Source organism: Coturnix japonica, chromosome Z, assembly GCF_001577835.2.
Source record: "Coturnix japonica isolate 7356 chromosome Z, Coturnix japonica 2.1, whole genome shotgun sequence".
NCBI lineage: Eukaryota > Metazoa > Chordata > Aves > Galliformes > Phasianidae > Coturnix > Coturnix japonica.
The window spans coordinates 51,729,093-51,756,979 of NC_029547.1; the positions used below are offsets into that span (position 1 = coordinate 51,729,093).

The 27,887-nt window shown below is 40.3% G+C and overlaps 2 protein-coding genes and 1 long non-coding RNA gene across 13 annotated transcripts in view; 2 read left to right on the plus strand and 1 right to left on the minus strand.

The window, feature by feature from the left end:
* The window catches only part of KIAA0825 (KIAA0825 ortholog), a 218,328-nt gene extending 204,720 nt beyond the window's left edge, over positions 1-13,608 (plus strand). For both annotated transcript variants that reach the window (XM_015849690.2, XM_015849691.2), the window contains one exon: positions 11,760-13,608. In XM_015849690.2, the coding sequence (XP_015705176.1) occupies positions 11,760-11,874 (115 nt within the window). In that variant the 3' untranslated portion in view covers positions 11,875-13,608. The remainder of the gene's footprint in view (positions 1-11,759) is intronic.
* Positions 13,609-22,385: 8,777 nt separating this feature from the next.
* LOC107306475 lies at positions 22,386-27,074 on the minus strand. 3 transcript variants are annotated; one of them, XR_001552128.2, is made up of 4 exons: positions 26,982-27,074; positions 23,872-25,865; positions 22,838-22,916; positions 22,386-22,530 (listed from the first exon to the last, which is right to left on the minus strand). It is a non-coding gene; the product is annotated as an uncharacterized LOC107306475 (long non-coding RNA). The 3 variants fall into 3 exon arrangements; XR_001552127.2 differs by lacking the exon at positions 26,982-27,074 and having other exon boundaries at positions 23,884-26,951; XR_001552126.2 differs by lacking the exon at positions 26,982-27,074 and having other exon boundaries at positions 23,872-26,951.
* Positions 27,065-27,887, plus strand: part of FAM172A (family with sequence similarity 172 member A) — a 244,424-nt gene continuing 243,601 nt past the window's right edge. For 4 of the 8 annotated variants that reach the window (XM_015849696.1, XM_015849699.1, XM_015849697.1 and 1 more), the window contains exon 1: positions 27,071-27,158. The gene's annotated coding sequence lies outside the window, so the exon portion shown is untranslated. Of the gene's footprint in view, positions 27,159-27,887 lie in introns of all 8 variants that reach the window. The other 4 variants (XM_015849692.1, XM_015849695.2, XM_015849701.2 and 1 more) reach the window with 4 other exon arrangements.

Sequence of the window (27,887 nt, forward strand, 5' to 3'; positions counted from 1 at the left end):
TAATTTCTAAATCCGTCATTCTTATTAAAAATACTAAATAATTTAAACCATTTCAATACGTTTTCAGCAATGTATTCTTTCAATATTTTATCCTAGAATAAAGTTCACAAGATACTCCACAAATATGTAGTGAGAATGCTGTCTGACCTAAGCAGAAATATAGGGAGAATTAGAATTTTAAGGAGAGAAAAACTGCACTGATTTTGGCTTCCTGGTCTCATTTATTGTAATATCCATCATTTCTTTATTTCTTTGTCAGCTCTTCATGCAGGGATTGTTCTTTTTCTGAAAGCACTGAACTTCGTGCTGATTTCTGATTTTTAGAAATAAGAAGTGCAATACCAGGAGCTCAAATATAGTACAGAATTATTATATTTTTTAACTCTTTGCTGACTCAAATCCATCCTAACCAAGATAGATCAAATTGTTTAGTGTCTTGTTCTGTGAAACATGTAAGCAGCTGCAGAAAAGTTAATAGGCCTGAATTCCTGCTTCAAATGCTGAAAAAGGCATTATTTTATAGTCATTTTGCCAGATGCTGTAGGCTCCACCTACATTTGTCTTTTGGAGGTCTTCCAGACCTTTGCATATAGAAGTATGATAGTTGGATTACATATAGATTTTACTGGCTGTGTTTCAGTATACTTGGTAAATAAAGAAGGAATTGAAGTGATATTTAAGTCAGAGATTTTGAAATAGTTCCCATCCTGCATCAAGATGAAACCCAAACCTTTCAGAGTTCATCCGCACACACACACAGCCAGGAGCCTGGCAGCTGGGGATTGGACCAGAACATGGGAGACCCTTCCTTGCTTGTCTCATGCATGTGATTAGAACTGGAAAGGTACAGACTGTCCCACGGTGGCAGTTTCTTTCTTTTATGCTAAGGAATGAATGAAATCCTCATTGAATCAAGGTTCTGCGTCCTGACAGCCCTGCACATCTTTTCTTGCTCTCCGTGACTTGGAACAGGAAGCAGCGTAAGGATGTGAGCTCTGTTTAGCTTTTCTCTGGGTGGCAATGGCCAACCCAGAGGAAGGAGAGATATTTCTTGATTTCTAGTTTTGAAATTCTTTTTCCTCTTAAAAGATGGTACACAGCCATAAAAACATTTCCACCAGCAAAGAAGAAAAGCCTGCATGCTGCGCTCCTAACAGTTTGCAGCAGCAGAGATGACCCACTGTTATTGCTGTCACTACTGAAATGCACTATCCAGTGCCTCTCTGTGCTCATACCCACTGTTTGGTCTACATAAACGTTCTGCAAGTGTCAGTGAATGTCAGTGGGTTCCATCTTTTCCCTCATGGAGGAATTCGGTGACACACCTTTGATTCATTCACACTTCCGTGTCAGACACCATTCTATCAGACTGCCCCTCTGCTGGCATCTGTTACACAGCAACAACAACATGTAAAGGGGTGTTGGTGGGAGGGTCAAACCCCTACTGCCATACCACCAGCATCCACTTCTGACATCATGGCCCAACATCAAAAAAGATAAGCTATTTCTTTCAGAGCAGCCCTTGGAATACAGATGGTGGTAACAACAGTCATGTGCAGTTCTATTACATCTACATGTCTAAGCCAAAAATCTGCATGGTATTATTGCTTTGCTGCATGTCTTTATCAATCTCCTCCTTGCTCTGACTTTCACTCCTGACATCATCTGTATGTTAGATGGCCATCTGTAAAACTGCCTTTTGCTTTATCTGTTAAATAATACCTCCCTTAGCTAAAGTAGCCTAGAAAATAATGCCAGCAGAAAGTTTAGTGAGTCATTTGCCAAATGTTCTTTTCACTAGCCTGATAGGAAACTAATTAAATGTTTGCTGGATATAGATTATGTTCAGATCAGTGTAGATTTATTGTACTAAATTTGTGCATTGGTTTCTTTTTTCTCTTTGTATCACAGTGTTTATGGTACACTAACAAGAGTACTGGAAAGTAATTTAATAGATCACTTCCTTTAGTACAGCAAAGTCCCTCAGTCACCTCTCGCATTAATAAAACCAATATTGTAGTTTAAATTATTCTACAGGATGAATTTGAAAACTAGAGCCCCATAGTCTTTAAAACAATATTTGTACAGTAGTATTTGACTTTACAAAGAAGGGAGGAGTGGAAAAAAGCTACCAGTAATGTGAAGCATATTAAGGCACATCAGCATATAGCACTTCTGTTAAATCATCTCTCTTTTCAGCTGCTAAAGTAAATGCATGTATGGAAATACAGGAAGAACTATTTACAATACTTTCCTCAAGACTGGTTTTATGCAGGGGAGGTTGGCAGGCTGCTCTGGAGAGTCGCTGTTCTTTGTGACGGTGCAAAGCCACATGAAACTTCCCTTTAGTTATTCATTTTTTTCCAGTTAACAACAGTGTAAGTGTGACCTTTAAGTGTGCCATTGGCCCTCTTGGCCGCCTGGGCACACTGCTGGCCCTTCCATCCCCTCTGCTGTCTTATCTCAGTCTCTACCATTAAAGAACTCATCCTGGCTCAGATTTTGCCATCAATGGTCATGTCATTTCATTCACAGCTTCCATACTGATGCCTTTTAAAAAGTATATCAGACCTGAAATAAATTATCATGGATTTTATATATTAGAAATCTATTTCCTTTAGGATAAGAAATGAGGCAGCGGTCACATACTGCTCTTTACTGGACAGACCACATTTACTCTGCAAGTTTCAGACAGGGAAATGAAGTAGTGATGTATAGCACAGATACCTGGTTTGGGCAAATGTATGTCATTTTTTCAGCTATTGCAAAAAGCTGTTACAGAAGTAGAAACCAGTTTGATTTTTCTATATGAAGACAAGTTTGCATGGATTAAATAATGTAAAGGAATCTGGCTTTCTTTCGTTGGGGTACAGGTGACTCCCATGATGTGATGCTATTAGTGTGGGTTCATCCAAACCCTTGGGAATTCAAGGGCACTTACATCCACCAGTAGGAGCACTTGACCAGCACCTGCACAAAAACAGCAGAACAGTGCTGTGTGATGAAGGGAACTGTCCCATAGCTAACTGTGTGCTGAGCAGGCCAGGACACACATGGAACCCTGACTGCCGTGACACCAAGCCTGAGACACACTCCTCACTGACTACATGTTCCAAGGAGTTCAGCTTAAACAGGTGGACAGAACTAATCAAAAGCATGTTGTCTTTCCATAAAATTACCTACCAGTACTAAAATAGGTGCATTCTGTTGGTCACTGGTTTATACTGGAGCAGATAGTTGTTTTTTAATAGCAGTGAAAGATAGTGATTTTACTTGTATGTAGTACTGGGATTATATTTCCTGTAGAATGCTTTATATATATATGTATATATATATATACCATCTTGTGATATTCTTTATTGGATTTTTGTCAGCATTTTCCATAAGGTGCTCTATAATTTTAAGATAGCATATAAATGTACTATATCCAAAGATAATTCAAATTGCTAGCTGAAGATTTAGAATGTGTAAAAATGTCAAAATTAAGGCCATCTGAGCAAGTTAGTTTGCCCTCCTGACTGCAGGTATGGCTTCTGAGCTCCGGCCAGTATCACACAAACATAGCTGCGCTGTTTCTAGAACTGTGAGGAACTCATTCAGCGCTGTCTCTGGCATTTATCTACAACACTCTGTCAAGCCATGTAGAAATATTCTACAATACCATCTTTAGTTACATGAGTGCATCATAGTCAGAGCGCAATGCAGCTGCAGCATGCATGAGGAGGGACAACTATGCCATATGGGATGGCACTAATGATGGGTCTAATGTTTCCTTTGGTAGGGCTGCCTGCTAGGATTTCTACAGGTGTGAAGGAGACATGGTGTTTGTGTGCCATCTGGGGTAGTTCCACATGGTATGAAGAAATATGATGAAAGCAGGAGAGACTGAGAGAACTGAGACTGCTCAGAATGGAGGAGGCTCAAATGTGTGAGTGGGTACACCTCTGTGATGAGGGGAGCTCACAACAGTCTTCTCAGCAGTGCATAGCAGGAGGACTAAAGGCAATGGACACAAGGGTTTCAGGAAGTTCTTTGTAAGAATAGAATACTTTTTCACTCTAAATGCAGTCAAACTTGAGACCACCTAAAGCAGTCAAATGATGAAATGCAATTTTTTAGCAGGTGGAACTTTTGTTTGCATTTACAGAATGCACTTATACGACATTTGGAACCACATTGGAAGCCTAAATGTTTTACTTATGTTGGGTTTTCAACATTCATTACGGAAAGCCTTTGTAAATTGAAATAAAAGGGGAGAATTGAGGAGAGGGAACAAGCAGTGCATGATTTGAAGAGCTGGAAGTTTTTAGTAGATGCATTTTTGGCTATCAAGCTCTACCATGTCATAATATTCAGGTAAAAATTATAATGGAATATATACTTAATGGAACTGATGCCAACACTTTGATAATAAGATACTTCTGTTTTGTGACTGTGTGTTTCTCCAGTTCTTCAAGAAGTGATTAACAAGTTACGTAAAATTATAGGAAATGCAAAATCATTTAAAGAGTCATTTCCAGGCACTTATAGCTTAAGCATAGTGTTGTTGATCCCATTATTTCCATAATATCTTCCATCTTGAATCCCAGCATCATTAGTCTTCTGTGATCATGCATCATACTAGGGTATGTATTTATGTGCACATGTATTTGATATATTGTGTGAATTTTCATGATCATGCATACAAATGTTCTTACTTAGTTCAGAAACTCATGTAAACAGCTTCACGCATGCACTAGAGATTCTTGGGATAGTCTAGAGAAAAAAATAAAGGAATGTGGAAAAGGTACAACCTGCAGACAATAAGCATATGGGATCTTAGCACCATTATTATTTCTATGACTATCGTTATAGGAATTTATCCTTTGTGAATAAACTTTGCTTAAGACTCTAAGTAGTTGGAATAAAAGAAAAAGCCATGGTGAGGCACAAATCTAACAAACTGAAGCTATATAAATAGTTGTCAATAGGTATTTTAGTTGTTTATCTCTTTAAATTTATTAAAAAGCAACAAAAATAATCAAAATTTTGCTTTGAGCAAAAACATTTTATGCATACTTAGTTTCTGGAAAAGCTGAAAACATCAGGAAATATCTACCAAAAAAAAAATAAAATTGTGAAAGCAAAGATACATTCCAAATCAAGATATAATTTTGAATTAAAACCAACATTATCTACCTATAAAACCCTGAAACAAAATGTGTTCATGTTGGATTTAAACTTTAATTAAATTACTTTTAATTAAAATACCACAAATAGGTCAAATCAAATCTGCTCTGTTCCTCAAAATCTTTCAGCCAAAGGTTGAACAAGAATAATTTATTATTGGGGGGGGGAAAAAAGAGAGAGAGAGAGAGAGAGTGGCAAGCAAATTCCCTAAACCTGCCAAGATGAGGAACGTTCTAGCATTTACTTCATCTCTCAGTAGCATTATAGTTATAGGATCCTGCTGATGTACCTGTATTTCTATACATCTTCTCTTCTTCACACCATTATAGGATCTAACTCACTCCCAAATGCACAAAAGACAACAGTGAGCCCCTATTAAAGAAGGCACATACTCCATGACTCACAGTGAAGTGATGGAAATCCAGCTGGCCAAGGTCCAGGACAAAATAAGCCTAATGGGAATTCAGGTGCCTTAGCTTTAGTGAGTACTAGTGGACTGACGCAGAGTGAAAGAGAACTATTGGAAGTGTGTGATTTCTCTCTTTCTTATCCCTTTATTTTAGGTGTGACATGTTTTAAACACTGTTGTTCAAGTGTTATAAACACTGTACTTTCTGTGTTACAGTTGTGAAATAAAAAAGTTAAATTAGAAATACTATTCCAATGCTGTTCCCTCTCTCTGTGACTCGTAGCTTGATGTCACTGAGGCTTAAGATGCCATCTTTCAAAGCTATGGGATAGCAACCAGCAGTAACAGGGAGGCTGGCTAAACACTGCCTCTCCTTTCTAATTGCAGCAAGAAAGCTTCTCATAACATTTTTTGCTCTGTGCCTTCTGCTGTCCTTGACAACATTCATATCTATGTTCTTGCCCTGGAAAAGGGTCTTTCATCATTCTATTCTAACACTTGTGAAGTTTCTATTTCAGCTGAGAACTTCTCAGATATCCTTCTAATGTCTTAACTTCATAGCTGAGACAGGTTAACCTGTGAGTCAGAGCTCTATTCTTTTCTCATGACATACTTTCTAAAATGTTTCCTATGTACCGATTTCTTCAGTACATCCTACTACTCTTTCTTCTTTTGGGTTGGTCTTTGGAGCACAACTCTGTTGATCCTTCATAGCTGTCTTCCTTTTCTTCTTTTTTTCTTTTCTTTTACAAGACTGATGCCCAGTCTTGTAGAATAGAAATAATTACAAATATACATAATAATAATCATCTCAGTGTTTCCTATGCATCCTTCCTGTAGGAAATAAATGAATTGATTTTATTGATTGAAAAAAATCTGGGAGGACCTTTTTTTGTGCAGTTTGTGTATCTGTAAGACAGAAGAATTTAGCAAAGATGTACTGAAATTTTAAGTTTTATTTCTGAACATGCTGAAGGACACTTTTTTCACAGACATTTTCATGAAAACAATGTGTGTTTTATCTATGGGTGAATATTGCTCATATCATATTAACAAAATGTGTGAACTAGTTTGTGTTAGGTAGACACCGAGACCCTATCTCAACTGGTGTGATTCCATTGTGAATATCACTACCAAAAGCTTAACATGCATGAGCATTGTTGTTCTGATTCTTGCTCAGTGTATATCTGATGGCTCTCCTTCCACCTTTGATTTTTATGTCCTTCAGAGGAGCGTATGTTTATCGGTTTTCAATTACTGCAAAAACAACTGAAGCTTGAATATACCCTTCGAACTGTTAAAATTTAAGGAGTAAAAAAAGTTAGTTACAATCTCAAAAAAGAAAAAAGAAAAAAAAAAAAAAAAGCAAATTTTAACCAAATGCAACTTGATTGAACCACCCTTAGAAAAATAAAACATTGCCCAACACAGAAGATAGAAAGATTTTTTGGGACTGGATTTAATTGGAGATAGACATAGAGACTAGATGACTCGACATACAGACAAAAGGCATTTTATAGGCTTTGATTTCTCGTGCTATAAAATGTATATTTTCAACAGAAATAGGAAATGAAAGCTACAGAGGTGTATATTCTTCTAATACTCAAAAGTGGCAAACAAGATACCGGCTGCTGAGCTTTCTCATCTCACAGTGAAATACAACATGACAGACAGGGATAAAACGATCCTTCACTGCCTGCAGGACCGCACTGCACGACCGTCTTTCACAGACTCCAGGAAGCAAAGATATAATTCATTAAAGCGCTCTGTGAGCTGATGGCAAGACATAATATTGTCTTTAAGTGCGTTATTTCTTTACCCCTTGCAGTTTAGTGTAGGGAACACCAGTGATATTATTGACAGAATGTCAATACTTACTTAAAGGTAAAGGTTGTTTTGTTTCTGGGTGTTTTCAATTGAAACAAACTTTTACATGCAAGCTTAAATTTTAATGTAGATTTAAATACGTGTCAGTTTGAATTTATTACCAGAAATGTCAAGAACTATCCAGAACTACAAGAATTCACACTTTTTTTTCATCTCAGGTGTAGATGTGTGGGTGTAATCCAGAGCATGGAGATAGACAGTGGCTGTTTTAACTAAAGTGTTGGAAGTCTCACCAAAATCCATAAAGCTCCCACACAGATCTGAGAACAGGATGTATGATGGTGGGTTACAATTAGTGCTAAGGCAGCAAACAGCAAAAATGAAATACCAAAACTCCCACCTCTGCTTTATGCCTACTTGGTCACTTGCCTCTTTCCTTGTGAATGGCCAGCAAGAAAATGATCATCCCTCCTTCATCAAGTAGTCAGTGATATATTATGCAAAGATTAAATACAGGGACAACACAGAAACCTCATTTGGAGAAAGCACAATAAATCATTTCACTTCTGCTCAAGTTTAAAGGGTTGTGGGAACTGCCTGCACGTGAAAAACATTCTATAAGTGGAGTGGGACACCAGGGCCAGCTGAGCTGGGAGGGCTGCACAGCTGCAGGGACTGTGCCACAGCTGGCAGTGTGCGAGCAATACGTCCCCTGCAGGAAATCTGCACCTATGAAACAATGGGATGAATTTTGTTTCCATTTCACAAAATTGTATTGATTAGTTGTTTATGCACAAATTATGGCCTTCTTCTCCCTTATTCAGATTATGGTGTTATTTATAAATAAGTTCATTCAGACGGGAGTTTGAAAATTACAGCAAAACAGCTTACTGAGGAAAATGAATATGTGGAAAATATTTTCATGTACATTACATGAAACAACATTAAAACACGTAAACACAAAAATGAATGTGAGAAAAACTTAAGCACCTCTTTTTTGTTCTTTTCCCACTATTGATTCATTTTATTCTTCTGCAGTGCTTGGCCAAAAAATGCCTTTTTATTCTTGTGCTGTTTTTATCAGAATTCCTCTTGAAAATGGTGTGTAAAGCTCTTCAGTGGTAAATCAGCAAAATAAAAATATATAAACTTAACAGCTCAAGGTGTTTTAAATCTTAATATTTACCCGTGATGGCATACCTGAATGGCATTGTCTGTGTCTGATTTAGATTGGATGTGAATTATGTCACCGTTATCAAATACACTGCTATTTTTTTCTACAGAGCAATTATTAAACATTGCTATTATTATTCATGAGGAAGTGCATATTTTCAGCTCTCTGATGTACAGCTGTACAGTTAGCGTTTCATCACTTACCAACTTCTCTACAGTAGGACCTGCTTTCCCATAGGAATAGCAATGGTGTCAGTATGGCAAACATCCATTTTATTTCCAGTGGCTGCATTTTCTGTTGTGGGTTGGGTTTTTTTTCCTGCCATGAAGTTATGCGTGATGTAAGGTTTAGCAAGTCCTTGTCAAAACTTGTAATTATTAAGAAAGGCAATAGATGTCAAAATACTACCTAAGCACTGTTATGAATATATAAAATGCCACTATAAAATATTTATATTAGGGTGATCCTTTCTGTAAACTGTTCACTTTTCATACCTTGCTTTGTATAAGCTTTAAAAAGGGCCTGGTTTGTCACTCAAATAAAACCAATCAAGAGATTTTTCAAGTTTAAAATTCATCTGAATTGAATAACATTCCTACTTTTCATTTTAATTCTACTAATATTTATTCCTGGTGTTCTTTTTTTTATTATTATTATTTCATTTGTTTGTTTGTTTGTTTTGTTTTGGGGCTTTTTTTGGCTGATTTCTCTTTAATCTTTAGACAATTGCTCTAAATAATGAACAGTGAGAAACTTCTCAGTGAGAAGGAAACTACTCAAGGAAATTTCTAATAAAGTAGAAAACTGCAGCATGTGCAATCAGTATCACTTCTGATAACCCATATAGGGATATGACCATGCATATTAACATTTAGAATGCTACCACTTTGCTGTCAACTGCAACAATCCTTTGGCCTGTAACAAACAGCTTAATGTATGATATAGTCATTACTGTGGTTTTTAAAAGCTCCTTCATGGGATTATAAGTACAACTTACAAAATTTTTGCAATATCATAGCAGACTATCAACGCCACTAATGTATCAGTGTATTAAATAGTCTTGATAAAATATGCGGCATGGTGTTTAAAAGTTGGATTGAAAAATATTTTTATAACTCAGTTCAGTGGAGAAACAAACATATAATGCAACATAGTCTTTTATACCTTTCATATCAACTGATGCATTGATGCAAGGAAAACTTGCTTATACCTTGCAAAGGAAGCCGGAACTGCAGCTCTTGAACATTCCTAGGGCACTGGATTTTTCTCCCTTTGCACTTTGTTAGCTTAAAGGTGCACGAGCCAAGGCTTCTTCCTCTTTTGCTTCATTTATGAGGCGAAGCAGAAGCTGTCCCAATGCTAGTTATCCTCTTTGACCTCATGATCCGAGGTCTAGGAGATCAGCTGAAAACTTCAGTGATTCGCAGTATTTATTGGTGCTGAACTGTTTTGCTGCACCTGTCTAAAAGATAACCTACTGTTTTGTTTTTTTTTCCCCTTGATTACCTGTATGTAGTATAGAGAGGAACAGCATATAGAGGAAAGTTTCAGGTAGTTATCTTCAGATGCATACAACATTTCACCTGCATTATTTGGTGTTTTGGCATCTTTGTAAGAAATTTTCAAATGTTTAATTCTGTGAGTACACTATGAGCATTGACATGAAAATTTCCAGTTCTACTCTAAAGTTTACAAAAGAGATGGTATTTGATTCTAAATACTTGCTTACTTTTGAATATGAAGAATGTACTGGGAGTTTGGTTTACTTTCTATCTGCATGGTCAGAGTCATTGTGGTTATATGAGCTGTATGAAAAATGCAGATGGCAATACAATGGAGTGGTTCACACAGTTTCAGTACGCTTTTTGGAATGTCGATTTAATGTCATCCAAGATGCAGACTGACAAATATATACATATATGTGCCAGCTCTGAATTTGGAGGTTTTCTCTAAGAGCTATATAACTAATAATTTGAAAGAGAAGAGCAGTTGGCTGTTTGATTGATAAGGCTTGTGTTTAGGAAGTAATGCATGACGGTAATTTGATTCACGTTAACATTCCTTGAACTGGTTACTGGTCTGTTACCAATTGCTACTGCCAAAAGAACTGTCACACATTTCAGTTATTCCAATAAAAGCTGGTTCCATTTAGGACAAATTTTCAAAGAGTAAATATTGACTGTTTCTCCATTTGAACACAGACACCTGATTCTCTATCCCACTTACAACTGCAAAGATACGTTGTGGTCCTACTGCCTACTCTCCAGTAGTGCCATCATTCTCCCCAGACTTTAAAAAGTGCATGAGCAGAACAATTTCAGAATTCCATGAGAGGCCAGGTGTTTGTCAAGCTCATTTCACAGATCTTTCATTCATGGATACTGCTAAGCAAATGCATAGAAGACATTCTTATCCTCATTGGACCTGCTTAAATGCTTTTAAAATAGACTACTTTTTGATAAAATGATAATGTAATGTATTAGTAATGACTTGTGATAAAGTGAACACTAAAGAATGTCCAAACTAGATGACACTGAAGATTTTTACCAAAACTATCATTTAAGCTTCAATGAAATGTGCTGACAAGTATGAAGTCACTAGCTTTAAAAGGAATCTGCTGATTTATTGTTAAGCTTCCATTAGCAAAGACTGCTAGATTTCTGTGCATTATTCCTCCAGCAATAACTGTACTGAATTTATTCCATTTAATGTTTTCAGTTGTCTTTCTTCTAAGCAAACAACTTCTCTACCTAAAAATACACAACAAATCACATTAATTAAAATAAGTCTATTTGACCGTTAAAGTGGTCTTTCAGAATGACTCTGAGAAGTCATAATTTCAAATTACAGGTTGCACTATTTTTGCCCGGGTTCAGAGAGGGTCCTCTTTGCAATGGCAAAAGGAAAAGAGGAAAATGTCCACCTGCCTTGGCGGTAGCATTCATCTGGAATGCCTGCACAAGTTCCTGGGTGGGGAGACCTCACAGACAGATGGTATACACATATAGTAACCGAGAGAATAAAGCAGAGAGCCATAACAGCAATTAATTGTTTTCTATGATTCAGCAGTGTCAACTGATGCACTTCAGGGGAATTAATTGATGGTAACAAGCTTAGTATGGGTTTCCTGTTCTAAAAGCTGGTTTAAAACATTTATATTTCGTTTTTTATTTCTTACAGGTGGGAAATGAAAGAAGGAGCAGATCTTGAAGATGAGGAGAAAGTTATGGTGGAACACTTAAAAAATATTTATCTGACACAGAGCACTCCTACCTCAGAGGATAAAGAAGAATAATTACCTTGACAGGTTTCGGGTAGCACCTTTTTCTGAATTCAATACGATTAACTTAATGGCTTAGTTTTAACTGACAGGAGAAGAAATCTCAGGAATATATATTGAGTAGGAGTTTTAAACTAAAGTATCTTCCCCTGTTATTGTCTAGTCACCCCACCTAAGTCACAGTTGTTAACACATGCATAAGGCAAGCAACAATACATGAAAATGTCAATTTCACAAAACAGGAAGGGTGTATCTTCATACTGCGGGGACACAAACCTGAATGACAAACAAAAAACTGTTTTAAAGTTATAAAACTCACAGTGGCATCTAAAAATAATGCAACTTTGGATATGTTCTAAGCAAATGCTGATGATATGTTGGTATCTACCATCTGGAGTCAATTCAGCCTGCCCTGACACAGGGATGGGGCAGAGTTCAAGGTCCTTTTCTCACTCCTGGTGCTTGTGTTCTGTTTATTGCTGGCAGTAAACCATGTGAAGTGTGAGAAAGGATGGGCACAGGCCACACTTCAGTCTTTGATGAGATGCCCTGCGCAGATATACCTGGTTGTTATTCCCAAGCAAAAATGCACTAGATTGGTTGTCTTCACAATGTCCTGAGTGCCCAGTTGGTTGTGGCGTCAAAGGTAGATCACAGTGAAGCCTACTGGCAGCATTCAAAGTTTTCAGGTTGTTTTTTTATTTAAAAAAATATTCTCAGGCACAGAGAAATTAAATATCTTAACAGCAAACTGAATAAGTAATAAAGAATTCAATATATATTTCTGATAATCATGAAATCTGTGGAATCATGGAATAATCAAAGAATAAAATAGACTTTTTATCTAGTAATGATACAGTCATTTCAGAACATATAGAAGTGATGAAGTGTAAAAACAATTTTTCTTTGCTTTGTATTTCACCTTTGAAGTTTAGCTGTGCTTTAAAGGCTTAAAGCTTGGCTACAGGAATTGCCTGTTGAGGCAAGTACAGTATTCTGGCACCAGGTATACATGCTCCAAGCCATACTAGTACTGTGTAAGTACATGGTAGTTGGAGTTAGACTATTTTTTCTTTTTGTATGAAATCTATTGAACATAATTAATTTTTTATATAGTCATGTGAATCAATTTCTGTCTATGTGGTGGAACTTAGCGAAATATGTTCTGTGAAAAAACTCTGCTTCTGGGAAACACTTATTCTGAATAGGATCAACTTTGTAAGTAAAATAAACTATCTGCTAATAAAGAATCCCATGCTGAAATAGGAATGTCCATATGGGGAGTTATTCCAGGATAATTATGATGCTTTAAATTCACGACACACCTGGTTCTAGAATAATATATAAACAGTTGTGTTTAAAATAATAATAATAAAAAAAATCATTATGCTCCTTCCTCCCTTTTCTCCCAGCCAAGCTAATTCAGCAGCAGCCCAGTGGGTAGTACTATTACAATACTTTCTTCCTTAGCAGTAGTGTATTTATACTCTTTACCAGCAAAGAACTAGCAAGCTAGAATAACTGGCTTGAATAAAAGCTGAATAATTGCACAATATTTTATTTGGATATTTTCCTTATCCATATTTATAAATACATGTATCTATGACTTTTGGAGTCTCTGAATGCAACACAGTGTGCATTTGAACTTGTTCCTCTGTGACAAATAGCAAGGTCTGGTTTGTTTGCAGTGAACTGATCCTATTAACTGACTTTCAGGATATGAAAGAAATAAATATCATCTTGGCCACATCATTTATGCTGGTGATACTTTTGGAACATTTATACTACTTCGAAGAAATTACAGCAGTAATAAGAATTGAACAACTAAGCCAAACGTACCATTAATTTATCAAAACTGCTTACTTTAAACTTAAACCCTTAATTGAAGAAAAATGAAAGACATTTGGAAGTGCAGATTATTTTTACATTGTAAGCTGTGTAAAAGTAGGAGTACTTGTGCAACAGATTGCTGCATTCCTTAGCTTTTTAAAATAATAATAAAAAGGCTCTATATTCTTAAAAGAAAAAGAAAATAAAAAAGAGAGGACAGGAGGGGAGGGGCGGGGAAGGAAAGGGAAGGGACGGAAGGAAGGGAAGGGAAGGGAAAGGAAGGGAAAGGGAAGGGAAGGGGAAGGGAGGGAGAGGAAGGGAAGGAAGGGAAGGGAAAGGGAAGGGAAGGGAAGGAAGGGAAGGGAAGGGGAAGGGCAAGGGAAGGGAAGGGAGGGGAAAGGGAACAGGGAAGGGATCAGGGAAGGGAGCATAGGGAAGGGAACAGGGGAGGGAAGAAAAGAAAAGAAAAAGAGAAAAAAAGAAAAGAAAAGAAAGAAAGAAAAGAAAAAAGAAAAAGAAAAGAAAAGAAAGAAAAAAAGAAAGAAAAGAAAAGAAAAGAAAAAAGAAAGAAAGAAAGAAAAAGAAAAGAAAAAGAAAAGAAAAGAAAAGAAAAGAAAGAAAAGAAAAGAAAAGAAAAGAAAAGAAAAGAAAAGAAAAGAAAAGAAAAGAAAAAGTTATTCAAAAAATTGGTGTAAGGCTACTTTTGTTCTGGAGAGTGGTATGTTCATAGTGCTAAATATTTTTGGTTTTGTACTTCTTGTACAGGCTCTCTCTTTGGTGCTTGCTGACCCAAGAATGTCCTCACATTTATATTCAGTCTTAACAAATTATGGCAGCAATGGCCAGACTTGCAGGCTGCAGTGTTGGCCCTGTGCTGCATAACCAGTGCAGTCTGACAGTGTGAAATGCTCCTGAAAAGAGGGCCAAAAACAAGGAAAAAAGTAAGTTCTGTACAACAGAAATTTCTGGATGGGCAAAAGTTGGCGATACTGGCTCAGCTGAGCTAGCTTAAAAGGAAATTATTATACCAGCATAAATGATTTGGATCTGATAGCACACACAGGTAATTAAGCATTATAATTAGTGCTGACTCCTAACTCTCATTTAACATTCTCATATGCTAAGCAGTCTTCTTAACAGTGGCTTGAGACTTCATGGCAAAGACTGTCTCTACTATGCTTGTCAGTATCTAGTTCAGGATGCTCCAAACCCTTCACATCTTGCTACTTCTCAAAGGTGGTCAACAAAATTAGTAACAGGTCAGAACTGAGATAGCACTGATATTAAACAAACTCTAGGAAGACTGATAAGAAAGAGAGAATTTTGGAAAATCAAAACCATTAAGACATAGACCTGCTTTCTAACCGACTGCTTCATGACAGTTTCCCATAGATGATGCTTTATTCTGGCAGCAGGGTTTTTAAAAGACCACAGGCAACAAAGGTATGTGTTCTACAGATATGCTTTAATTCATCTCTACATCCCTCCAGCAGAGCAAGGTAGGCATGAGGCCTGGCTTTCTTCAATTAGTCTTCTCATACAGATATATTCCATTTTCTTCTCAGACAGGAGTTTTTAGCAAAATACTAACAAAGCTTGCCTACATGAAGATATCAATTATAATCTGATGTAAGTCTATTTCATGGAACACCTTAAAAATATGTGCAATCACATTTAGTGAGAGACAGTAATCAAGCACAACATAGCATAGAGCAGTCTGAGAACTTAGACCTATTGCCTTATTATGCTTGAAATGAGAGAGTAACTTGGTTGTGACAGGAAGAATTTTAAGCAAGCATATGGATTTTCAGTAGGTCCTGCCTGCTGGGAGCTGTTTCCCTGGACTAAGCCATCAGTGGCATAAGTGGAAGCAACAGCTCTATAGCAGACAAGCGTTAAGGCCTGAGAAGCAGGCCTTCCATTTTTTCCTCCGTCACTGAACTTTAAAACTTGAGAAACAGACTAAATTGACTGATGGTATAAGGCAGTGGTTATAGGGAAAACATACAAGGTTATGAGCAATCTGGGTATCATCAAGGGTCTTGCAATACCCACCAGCAGAATGCTTCATAAGAACCAGATTCCTCATCACTAGCTTTCTCTCTAATAAAAGCACTAGGGAAAAGGCAGTTAGCTATGACAACAGCAAGTGATACAGTTCTACAATGCTGACAGAAACCATGCTAAAAAGCATGGAAGCATGCAAACAGCTACCTGCCCTTTTCTGATTTTTCCTGCAAAACATTTCAGTAGCAACACTCCCAGGGAGAGCTGTAAATTGCCCAAGTATTAATAATATAAGTTAGTATCCGAATTAAGGTTTTATTTAGATAACTATCTCTGACTGACAGGAAGACAATTAGCACGAGCTAGTGCAAATTTGGTAACTACAAACTTGCACCCTTTAGATCCATGACAGCCTGAGCTGCTAATAGGCTGCAACCATTTCTGAGCATCATAGAATCATCTAGATCAGAAAAGACATTCAAGATCACCAAGTCCAACCATCAGCCTCACATTCAGAGTCCCAACACTAGAACCCTTTATGACACATCCACACATCTCTCAAACACTTCCAGCTGAACATGGAACATGAGCATTCCTGTTGCAGGCTCATCAGTGCAGATGCAGCCCAGGGTGCTTTCTTGGCCACTTGGGCACATCGCTGGCTCATGTTCAGCTGGCTGTCAACCAGCACCTACCTCCAGGTCCTTTTTCTGCCAGACAAGGTTCCAGGCACTCCTCCCCAAGTCTATAGCATTGCGTTGGGTTTCAATGAAACCAAATGCAGGACCTGCCCCCCCCCCCCCCCCCCCCCACCTGGCACACAGCTGTGTACAACAGCATATGACCAAACTCGGTCTGTCAATCCAGCCTATTCAGATCCTCTGCAAAGCCTTCCTACCCTCAAGCCCATCAGCCTATCACAGCAAATAATTTATAATACTGAGGAGATCTTGTATAACATTTCCTATTGGAAAACAAGAATGTAGTGATCATATTCAGCAGGTATATCATATACATCATATTCTTTTCCAGTGACTAGCTCAAAGAGCAGTGCTTGCTCTGTCATAAAACATTCATGTTTCAAACTTGATTTACAGTGGAGACTTGCAGCAACAGCACATAACTTAGTTGTTTTTAAAAAAAATCTAATCTATAATTTTAGAAAAATAACCTCTTCATTCCTTTCCTCTTTATACATCATTAGTTTTATAGAGACTTAAAGGAGCATAGGTTCTATTCAGGTAATTATTTCAGATATAGGTCTGCTTCTAGTGTTCCTTCTATTCCTAATGGTTCACATGCATTTTGTAGAATCTATGCTTTTCCACTGCTCTAAACCACCTCAATTGCCTAGGATAATGGAAGCTGTCTGCACATTGTTTGTTGGGATTGTATGTTTGTTTGTTTGAACTAGAACTAATCTATGGTTTTGTGTCCTTTAAATTCTCTGAACTTTATTTACATTTGAAAATACATAATGCATCTGTTTCCCAACTGTCTTAACACCTATTTACATAAAGTTTATGACTGATAATAGAGACTTAGAGAGCCAACAATTTAAATAAAACAGAAAACTCAATCCAGCCAACTACAACGTTATCATACAACAAATGCAGCAGTCACTTTAATTTGGAATTTTGCTTGTCTGTATATTCCAGAAATGGCACCTTTATGAGAATTTTTGCTTGTGTTCTGCACACTTCATTGGTATCTTTATGCTATTTAATAAACATGAATTTAAATTGGTTCGAGTAATGATTATTCTTTCCCTCTTGAGAATGGAAGATTTGGGAGGTAAGATGTTGAATCAGCAGGTGATGTCCGGGCTAGAAAAGAGATTGATTTCTACAGTACGCCAAGATGTGGCTTTGGGGAATTAAATAAATCTTGGCAGATCCAATCCTGGGCACAGGTACATATTAACTTCAGGAATTTATGTCTCAACATGTTGTTCAACAAGGTGTTCTTTAGGGTCACATGTGAACATTCAATAGTCCTATTTTCATAACAACAGTTTTCCAGATTTTAGCTCCCCTGCTCCAGTCAGAGTTCCCCAAATTTTCATACATGCCCAACCACTTTTTTCATGGACATTTAAAACCAAGGGTCGTAACTATTACGATCAAGTAAGGATACAAAAAATGCAGTTCACGAATCATCTGGGCTCCTCTTTCTTTCCAAACAATTAAGCAGAAATAAATTGACTGTTATTTCCAACATCTATCCAGGATCCTGGTCAACTTTATTGAGAAACGCTGTACTTCTACCAGCACTCACTATTCAGATTCACAGACACTTTCAAGGTAGAGTAGAGAGGATGTTTAATTTTTAATGTTTATTGAAAAGTACTGTGTAGTTTTGGTACAGTTCTTGGATCTGTGTATGAAAACAATCTGTTGCATGATTCCTTCCTTTTCCTTCTCCTCTCTCCCTTTCCTTTTCCTTCGCTTCCCATGCCCACCACCACCAGTTTTGCACTGGATAGGAGTATTTTAGTCATAGTCTGCTTTATGAAGGAGCTATACCGAAAAGCTTTGAGAGGCTCCTGAAGGTATGACCACACCACACTTAGCATACTTTATAAAAAACGTACAGTAACAGACTGCCTCAGAAAACATAGGTGTGTACACAGAAGATAGCAGTCAGCAGTCAGACATTCTGTTTAAAGCTTTTTCATTGTAAACCTACATTCCTTGACATTTGAGCTGACCTCCAGTCCCAGAAGCATGAAGGTGAGATCTATTTAATTGTTATTATAAGAGCTGGTGTGTTTTGTTTAAAGAGAAGGAGAGGAAGAGGAGGAGACTGATTGTATATTATGAATTATATTGTTTAATTCTATTGCCCTTTTTGCTATTTTGTTGTTGTTTTTTTCAATACGGCTCTTTTTTTACTTTTCTTTCTACTCTGTCTTTGTTTTCTTTTTGTGGGTGCTTGTTTGTTTCCTTCGGGGTTCTCCTGTGGGTTTGGCCCTTCTTTTCCTTTCCTTTTGTTTCGGGTGGTGTCCTGGGCACCCCGGGCGGTGCATCCGGCCTGGGTTCGGGTGCGGTTGTGTTTTGTCGTGCGGTGCATTGTTCTCGGTCTGGTCTTTGTGTGTGGGTGCTGGTGGTTGTCTGGTGCTTGTTTCGGTTTGTGGGGGGGTGTGGTTGGTTTTGCTGGGGTGGGTTGTTGGGATTTGGGTTGTGGCCCCGCTGGGTGTGGGCCGCCGCCCTGGGTTGTCGGGCTAAGCGTGGGGTGGTTTTTGTTGTGCCTTTTTTTATTGGTGTTGTGTGGTGTGGGCTGGGTTTTTTTCGGGGGTTTTTGTGTGGTGTTGTTTGTACGTTGGTGCCTCCGTCTGGTTCGGGGTGTGGTGGTCTTGCTTCTGCGTCGGTGGCGGTCTGTGGGTGTCGGGTGGGGCGGGGTTGGCGGGTTTGTCGGGTTTTGGGGGGGTTTTCGGTCCCCTCCCCCGTCCTGTGTCCTCTTTTTTTTGCCTTGTTTCCGCTTTTGCCACTCTTGCTCATTCCCCTCCGTCCCCTGTGCGCTCCTCCCCTGGTTTCTGTGTTGTGGTGTGTGTTTTTGGGGTGCCCGCCCCTGACCTAGTTCTTTGGGGGGGGGGGGCTTTCAACCCCCTTGGGGCCTCCCGGTGGCTTCCGGGCCTGGGGGGTTCCGTGGTGTGCCCTCTTGGGGGCCTCAATTTGCTTCGCTTCCCCGTGCGTCCCCTTGTGTGTGCGTGTGGGGTGCCTTGGTCTGTTGTTGTTGCCTGGTGACCACCACCTGGGGGGTCTTTTGGCCTGGTGTATGGGGGCCGTTGCTTGCCCCGTTCTTTTTCGTTTTTTTCTTCTGTGGGTTTTTTTTTTTTTTTCCTGGCCGGGGTTTTTTTTTGGCTTGGGTGATCCGCCGTGGGGGGCGGGGGGTTTTTTCGTGCTCCATTGGGTTTTTGCCTGCCCGTTTCCGGTTTTTTCCGGGCCTGTTTTTGGTGGTTGTTTTGTTTTTTTGGGTTGTTGGGTTTTGTGCGGTTTTTTTTTTGTTCGTTGTTTCCCCCTTGCTTGGTCGGGGTTTTGTTTCCCCTGGGGGTTTTTGGGGCGCGTTCTCCGTCGGTCTTTTTTTAGGTTTGGGGCCCCCATGTTTGCCCTCTCCCTCTCTGTCCTTCGTGGTCCCGGCTTTTGTTTTCCTTGTGGGCCGCGTTTTTTCCGTGGGTTCCGCCCTCCGGGTGGTCCTTTGGCTCGTGCCCTGTCTGCCTCCCGCTGCTTTGCGTCTTGTGCCTTGCTGTGTGCTCGGGTCTTCTTCTGCGCGCCCCCCCCGCTGCCCCCCCCTGCCCGCTCTCCCGCCCCGCCCCCGGTCCCGTGCCCGTCTCGTGGCCTTTTTTCTCCCCGTGTGCTCGGCCTCATGTCCCTGCTTGTCCGGGCGCTGTTCCGCCTTGCTCTCGCGCCCGTGCGCCGTCTCTCCCTCTGTCGGTGCTCGTTCCTACACCCGTCTCCCGTCCCCTCCCGTCTCCGGGCTCGCCTCCGCGTTTCCTCCCCTGTCTCTTTTGTTTTTTCGCTGTCGGGGGTTTCCGTCTGGCCTCTCTGGTCCGTCGCGCGTCGTCCCGCCCCGGCTCCCCGTGGGGCTTTCGTCGTTGGCCCTGTTTTGGGTGCCTGTTGGGTCCGGGCCCCGGCCATAGCCGCCCGCGCACGTGTCCTCCTCCTTTTGTTTGTGGTTGGTTCTTTGATGTCTGCTTTTTTTCGCGGAGGGGGTAGTGAGCGTGATAGGATACAGAGCTGGGAGAAGGCGGACATCGAGGCGCGAGGGGCCAGATATATGTACAGGGGGCTATAGATGAAGAAGGGCATGTGGAGGAGCGCACTGGGAAAAAAGGGGAGAGGGAATGTGTAATGCGCATCTGAGACGAGAGAGAGAGTGATGTGTAGGCCTGAGAGAGCAGAAGCGCCGCCCGCCGACTGTTGTATGCGCGAAGAAGAGCGCACGCGCGTGCGCATACGACTTAAGTGTTCATCCCTCGCTACTCCCTGTGATTAGAAAATTAGTCATTACTTCTGAAGAGCGAGCAGAAGAAGCGAGAGATCTAAACATGCATGTGTATGTAGCGGCATCGTTATGCCTGTCCTTCTTTATATGTATGTATCAAAACAGGCTACGCGTGTGTGGCGAAGCGAGTAACAGAAAAAAGCAACATGTATTTTCTTTTGCTACGGTGACGCTCGTCAGGCAATGTTTGATGACGAGGGTTTGAGGGGCGAAGTTTTGTTGTTTGTTAAGAGGAGGAGAAACCAGTTCATATTGATGAATTATCCCTGTGGCGTCAGATTCTGGCGATGGTGCTCTGACGCTTGTGGCTAGCGGCTTGGTAGTTGTTAGAGAGATCCATCTTGTGTGTTATTAACAGGATTCCGACTTAGTGTCGGAGCAGAAAAAATATAGTCGAGCTTTATTATGTCGAAGGCGGTACCTTGCAAAATATTTGCGAGTGCTACCTCGTGGGGCATATTGTTTAGTATGTAATCATTCACAACACTTTCAACAGTAGGACATTTAATATTTGCACCTGAGGCTCAGGCCCGAAGTTGGGAGAGGAGTGGACTTTCGTCGAACTTTCATCGGTTACAGCCCTATCGTTTAGTTCTTATCAGATGTAAAGTTAATCAGCGAAGCGGTTCTTATAGAGGATTGTCAAGTACTTAGGCTGAGTTCTTTGTTTCATACCACTGCCTATATCAAGCTCTCGATATATTTCTGTGCAAGGTTTTGAAACAAACATATTTAACTAATCTCAAGAGACCTGTTGAAGGCGATTATATATTCTGTGTTAGAGTCACTACGTCGTCTTATCTGGATCGTGAGCGCGTGAGCGTCTGCGTGGGCATATTTTGTCTTTAGAAATTGCCAGTCAAGGGGGGAGTGCAAGAAAGACTAACAGAGCGTGTAACAACGTCTCAGATACATATAATTGAGGATCAGTAGTGGATAGTAACCGCCTTTATATTTATGTATGTTTGAGTTTTCGCAAAAACTGCTGAAGACAAATTTGAGAGTATTTGTGTATCATTATCTTGTCTATCAACAGGCTTATGAACCACAACACACTCTGATGCTCATATATTTTGTGGAGCACATAGAAATCAGTTTCAGGTTGTAAACAACAGCAAGAATAAGAATTATATCTTATAATGGAAGGATGGAGTTTGTTTGGGTGCTGGAAAGGCAGAGACTGTGTTCTTCTTCGGAATTTTCTTCTTAAGCGAAGATGTCCTCGCTAAGTAGCTATAGTTTTTGTGTTTTTTCACTGTGGTTGTGCGTAGATGGCTCACGCGCTTCCAGTACTTTCTGCGTCAGGTTTCTAGTTTAATTCTTGTGAAAAGTGTTTCTCAAAAGATAATGCATCGTATTTCTGAGGAAAATTAACATATTTTTATTTTCCATGAAATGAATTCTCTGCCTCTGCATACTGTATATGGTACACAACAAGCCCATTCCATCAACTTCAGACCTCAAGAATGAATGAACAGAAAATAAAAAGTGTATTACAAAGAGTTATTTTTTTTCTTCTTTTCTCTCAGGCTTACTTTCAGGAGGAATTATCACGTAGAATAACTTTTCCCCAGAAAAACAAAACAAAACAAAAAACTTTAAAAAACTCTTAAAATGCAACCACTAGATTTATTTTTTCTTAACCTCAGAAATAGCAGTTGTTACCAAAAAGTTCAACATTTTCCATATTAAAAAATGGTGTGTTTTCCAGATCCGTAGTCAACAGGAGCTGGGCTGAAGCTGCTGGTAGTGAGGCCTCCTCTGCAAAGACAGTTTGTCTTCAAACAGTTTGCTGTGATTTTCACAGTGTGTGGTATCAGTAGGTGGTCACTAGGACAGAGCAGAGATACAGCATGATTCTCCACTTCCTTAATACCCTTTATATCCTCTGTTCTAGCAAGAACTCCTAAACTAGATCACATTCTTCAGTTCCAGGATTCAGGTCAAAGCTCAAGTGGTATAAACAGACCCACTTCATCTTTATTGAAGATGTAAAATCAGGCCCATTTAAAATAAGAGATCAGTCTTGGGTGTTCCTGGTGCTTATCAGCTTGTGAGGTTTTATAGTGCTCTTAACCTACAATTCATTCACACGAAAAAGGTTGGGAGGGGGGAAGATGTTTTTTTTAAACCCCACCATTATGAGATGCTGAAAGACGAAATGTAGGTATGTCCATGGTGTTCTACCAGCACTGAGCCACAGGAGGATTTTACAACTGCTTAAGAAAGTTGCATTGAAGGTTAGCTATTAAAATCAGACATCCTACTTGCCACAATCATCTATCAGCTGCTTCTAAAATCCTGCCCACCTTCTGTGTGTCATCTGGAGGCGATAACGTCTTAATTGTGAGCGGGTGGTATAAAAAAAAATTAGAAAAAAAAAAGACAAGGCACTTCTGTCATTCCAAATTTCTTGTCCTATCTTGCTTTATGTTTCTGTGTCTTTGTACCAGTTGGAGTTCTGAAAACAGCTTTTAAAATACAAAAGACTATAAATAAAATTAATGGAAACACATAAAAATCTATGACAACAGAGAACATACCATAAAGAATGAACAGCACAGAATGAGAAAGAGAACTGCTGTATTTCACAGGTTTCTCTCTTTTATGCTTTGATTTGCCTCATGTCAGTTTCAAATAATTCCTAGTTTCCTTGGTATATATTGTGGAATTTCCTTTTTGTCTGTTTATTATGTTTATCACCTTAAGAGGTTCTTCCCAACTTCTACCGAGCTGCGATATTGAACAGCAGAAACACATTTTGGGGTTCAAAGTGTGTTCATTCATAGTATCTTCATTCAGCTTTTCTGTTCAACTTCTTGAGTAGATGAGACTTGACATTTATTTTTTTTCAGCCACTTGAAATAAGACTTGTTAAAGCAGTATTTATGTTACTTGGTATAAGAACTGTCTTCAGGACCATGATCACTTGTCAATATACACTTTACCAATATTTGGTTCCCCTGAGTGTCCTCTTTAGATATGATGATGAAGCCTTAAAATAACTTCTCCCATGTTCAATACAATTCTTTTGAGTCACGTTTTTGCCTTTTTTTTTTTTTTAAACGTATTTTCCGTACTGACAGCACAGAAAATTTCATGTTCTGTTATGCAGAGTGCAGCCCTCCGTGAAAATAGCAATTTTCATTTCATCTGAAGACAGATACTCACAGAGCCACTCACCCAGGCCGGTGTCTCCTTTATCACTTGGCCAGCCTGTTCACTTCACCGTCCCAATACATCCAGGCCCCTTGCTTCCAGGTCATTATTAGCTTAGGGTCATTTCTTCAGCTCTTGTTCCTGAGCTCAGGTTTTCTTTTTTTCTTCTGCGCTGCTTTCAGTGCAGTGTCACTGTTATTTCATATGACTAGTCGCTGACAGTTTATCTCTTTGAAACTCCCTCTCTCACTTTCAGATTTGATTTCCTAATTGTTTCATGAGTAAGTATTACAGTCTCCTTCCATTGTTTTATTATTTATATTTTAGAAGTGGAAAGTATAGGTACGGCACAGAGAGGACCCCTTTAGGGATCAAATCCAGGTGAACATATGACCGGTATATAGTTCACACCAGAAAACAGAGAAATGCCTCTCTGCTTCAGATCTGTGACTATCTCACTCTAGGCTTAGACCCTGAGGCAAAACATAGAAATCAGATCTGAAGAAGTCTTCAAATTATCTCAGTGCTTCTAAGAGAGAACTCTTTCTTCCTCATTTAGTCTAACTGATGAGTTTATAGCAAAGGTTTACCATTCTCTTGGTTACCGATTTTGTACTTTACATTGTTCCATTTCATCTCATTTCTCTCATTCTAGTCAAGATCATTATTCATTAATATCTTCCAGCTTAGTGTCATCTTCAAATTTCATGGGTGCGTATCAAATTCTTGTCTTTATCTTATTAATGAGTATATAGCACTTATAATGTCCAAAAACTCTTCACAGTCCCTAAGGAGTGCTACTACTCATTTATTTCCCACTTGAAAAGTGTCTTTCAGCCTGGGCTTTTGCTGTCTCCTGGTAAGCCATTACAGTTCTGGTTATTCTGAATTACCATCACCCCTACCTTCAGCAATATTCTTCATAGGGATTTGCACCAAGGGCCTGATGGGATTAATTTCAGGCTGCTGAAAGAGCTCACAAAACCTTTCCCAGTTATTTTTTAGATGGTCTTGGGAATACAGAGAGGACCCTGTTGACTGAAAGTTGGTAAATGTATTGATTTGCAAGAAGAGTATAAACAAAGAGACTGGTCTCCCTTCACTGCTGATTAAAAAGTATGGAGAAGATTATTCTCGGAGTTGCTGAATATCTGAAACACAGTACAGTTATTGGCAATAGCCAACACCGATTCAGATAAAGTTCTGTTTAAGTAACATAACCATCTTTTACAACAAAGTTACCAATCTGTAGCTACCATTGGACATGATCATTAGAGGGTGAAATTTAGTATCCACCCAGAACCTGCATAAATTTCAGTAGAGGGCAATAATTCGACCAAATCAAGAAAGCTTTTCACAGAATCACATAGAAACACAAAATAGCTGAGTTTCGAAGGCACCCCTGTGATGCCTGGCAATAAATTCAGAGCCTGCAGCAATTAATTCAGGGTCTTCAGCAAACTGACATTCTGTTTAAGGTTATTTTTGCCAGATAAGCAGGACATTTGGACCCTAAAGGCAAAGTCTCAACATTCCATAAGCTGTGGGCAGATATACTGTACTCTGCTAGAGCTGATAATATAGGCATCATAACAAGGTAGATGAGATAATTAGAAACTTAGTCAGCAACTGACTTTACATAAATGATTTCTTGACAAACATGGGACCTGAGCAACTTTGCACACAACTTTTTGGATGGATAGTATCTCCCAATGCAACCCCATGACCACCAATGACCCCTTGCAAGAACCCCTAATTAACACAGTGGATGTGTAGTATTAGATTTTAATATGTTTAGCAGTTCTCAGAATTGATGGGTATTTCATGGAAATTGTACAAATATTTGTACAATGAATATAGTCAACGTGCTTCAGCTCACGTGCATGCATGCTAGGAGTGATCCCTCATGCACCTAGTGCTGCAATAAAGTAATGACAACTTTCTAACCTGTCATTCGAGTTGGCAAGTTTCAATCCTGGATTTTGTTGGCAAGACCATCTCCAAGACTGGAAACACCATTAGACAACAGAAGGAATATTTCATACTACATTACAGAATCATAGTATCACAGAATCATTTCAGTTGGAAGAGACCATTAAAGGTCATCTAGTCCCTGCAATGAACACCTACAGCTCCATCAGGTGCTCAGAGCCCCATCCAGCCTAGCCTTGCATATGTCCAGTAATGGGGCATCCAGCAGCTCTCTGGGTAACCTGTACCATTCCTTCACCACCTTGACTGTAATAACCTCCTTCCTTATATACAGTATAAATCATGTCTCTTTTAGTTTGAAACTACTTCCCCTTAGTCATGGTTCTATGATTTTTTTTATCAGTACTCCACATCTTAACAACACATACTACACTCTGAGTTCATACTTCAGTTTTCTAGATTGTTGATAGTTCCGGGTATGCACTTCTCAGAAGAAAAGAAGTACTGACTGTTCTGTTTCTGTTTGCTGTTTAGAGAGAAAGATAAAACTACCCACAAGTCACAAGACTGCCCCTTCTCTGAGGTGTATGCTCCCTAGCCACCTTGCCTTGAGCACAACTGTGGTTTTGGTTTTGAGTACAATCTCCATTTATTTGATTTACTAGATTCAATTCCAACTATATTGTATAATATTGTGTTACCTTGAATTTTGATATAATATTTAGTAAATCCATTTTCTCCCTCAGCTCACTGCCACTGTTTTGCTCCCAGACCCATCTCCCTACCTTTCCTCTTTCTCCCCTTCTCCTGGGACATGGATCCACAGATCCCCCTGCCCCATTTAGTCACAGAACCAGGCCAAACTGTCCCAAAGCCATCGCCACCCTTGTCTTAACCCAACAGACCCTGGCAAAGAACCCATCCCTTTCCTTCTTACATCCCCCATTTTAGCACTGAACAGCTGCTCTCATATTTCCCTTGAGCCTTCTCCAGGCTGAACGGCCTCAGCTCTCAGCCTGAATGATGTCACGTTCCACAACAGGCCTGTGGTAGCATGACGGAGAGGGTTAGATGCACGCTCTCTGGCTAGATGCTGGAAATACCCAATGCTTATCCACGATCCCTGCGGCCCCTTCCAACTCAGGATATGCTGCGGCCCTACATCTCCAGCATATAAAGCCGCCGCTCACCCTCCACTTCCGACTTTCCCCCCGCGGTGTGACGTGTCGGAGCGCAGGTTCCGTCAGCGCTGCGCTATGGCGGTGAGGGGCGGTGAGGGGCGGGCGCTGTGCGCGGCGCTGCTTCGCGCACCTCCCGCTGTCTGCGCCGCGCCTGCCCCGCCCCGCCCCGCCAGCGACGGGCGCCAGGTACGTGCTGCGGCCCGGCCCCGGGGGCGGGAGGGGGCGCGAGCGGCATCGGCCCCACCGCCGGCCTCGCGGGGCCGTCACGCCGCCGGGAGGAGCGGGCTCGTGTCGCCCGGTCACCTCACGCGTGGGCCGCCGGGCCTGGTGTGCCGGCACGCCGCGCCATGGAGGGCGGGAGCGGGCGCGGCGGTCGGGCCGCCTGTATTTCCGCGGCACGGCGTGCGGCTGTGGGTGCACTCAGCGCCCGGGCCGAGCAGCTCGGACACGCTTCTCAGCGGGACTGCGGCTGCTTGGCCGGTACACGGGAGCGGGCTGCAACGGGCCCCTGTGCACGGGGCGTGTTTGTGTCCAGAATGCACGATTGTAGCCACTACTGCAAGCTGCTGGTACTCTGTGCGCTCCCTCTTTACAGCAGGTTTCTCTCTTGTACCTTATGCAAGTTTTATTTGCAGTCACAAAAGTCCTCGGTTGAGCTCAGGTCTTCTGACCTACTGCAAAGCCAGGACCAAGTGGTCACTTCCACTCAGGGCTGAGAACTTCTTTCTGGATGGAGATTACAGAGAGTTAGCTGGGCACCTTGGGAACCTTCATCAAGCCATGTCGTTTCTGAGTTGTACAGACTTAAACTTCTCTCCTGTTCTTGGCACTGGCAAGGCTGCACCTCTAGAACTGTGATCAGTTTTGGGCCCCTTGACACATTGACACCCTGGGGCATGTTCAGAAAAAGGCAGA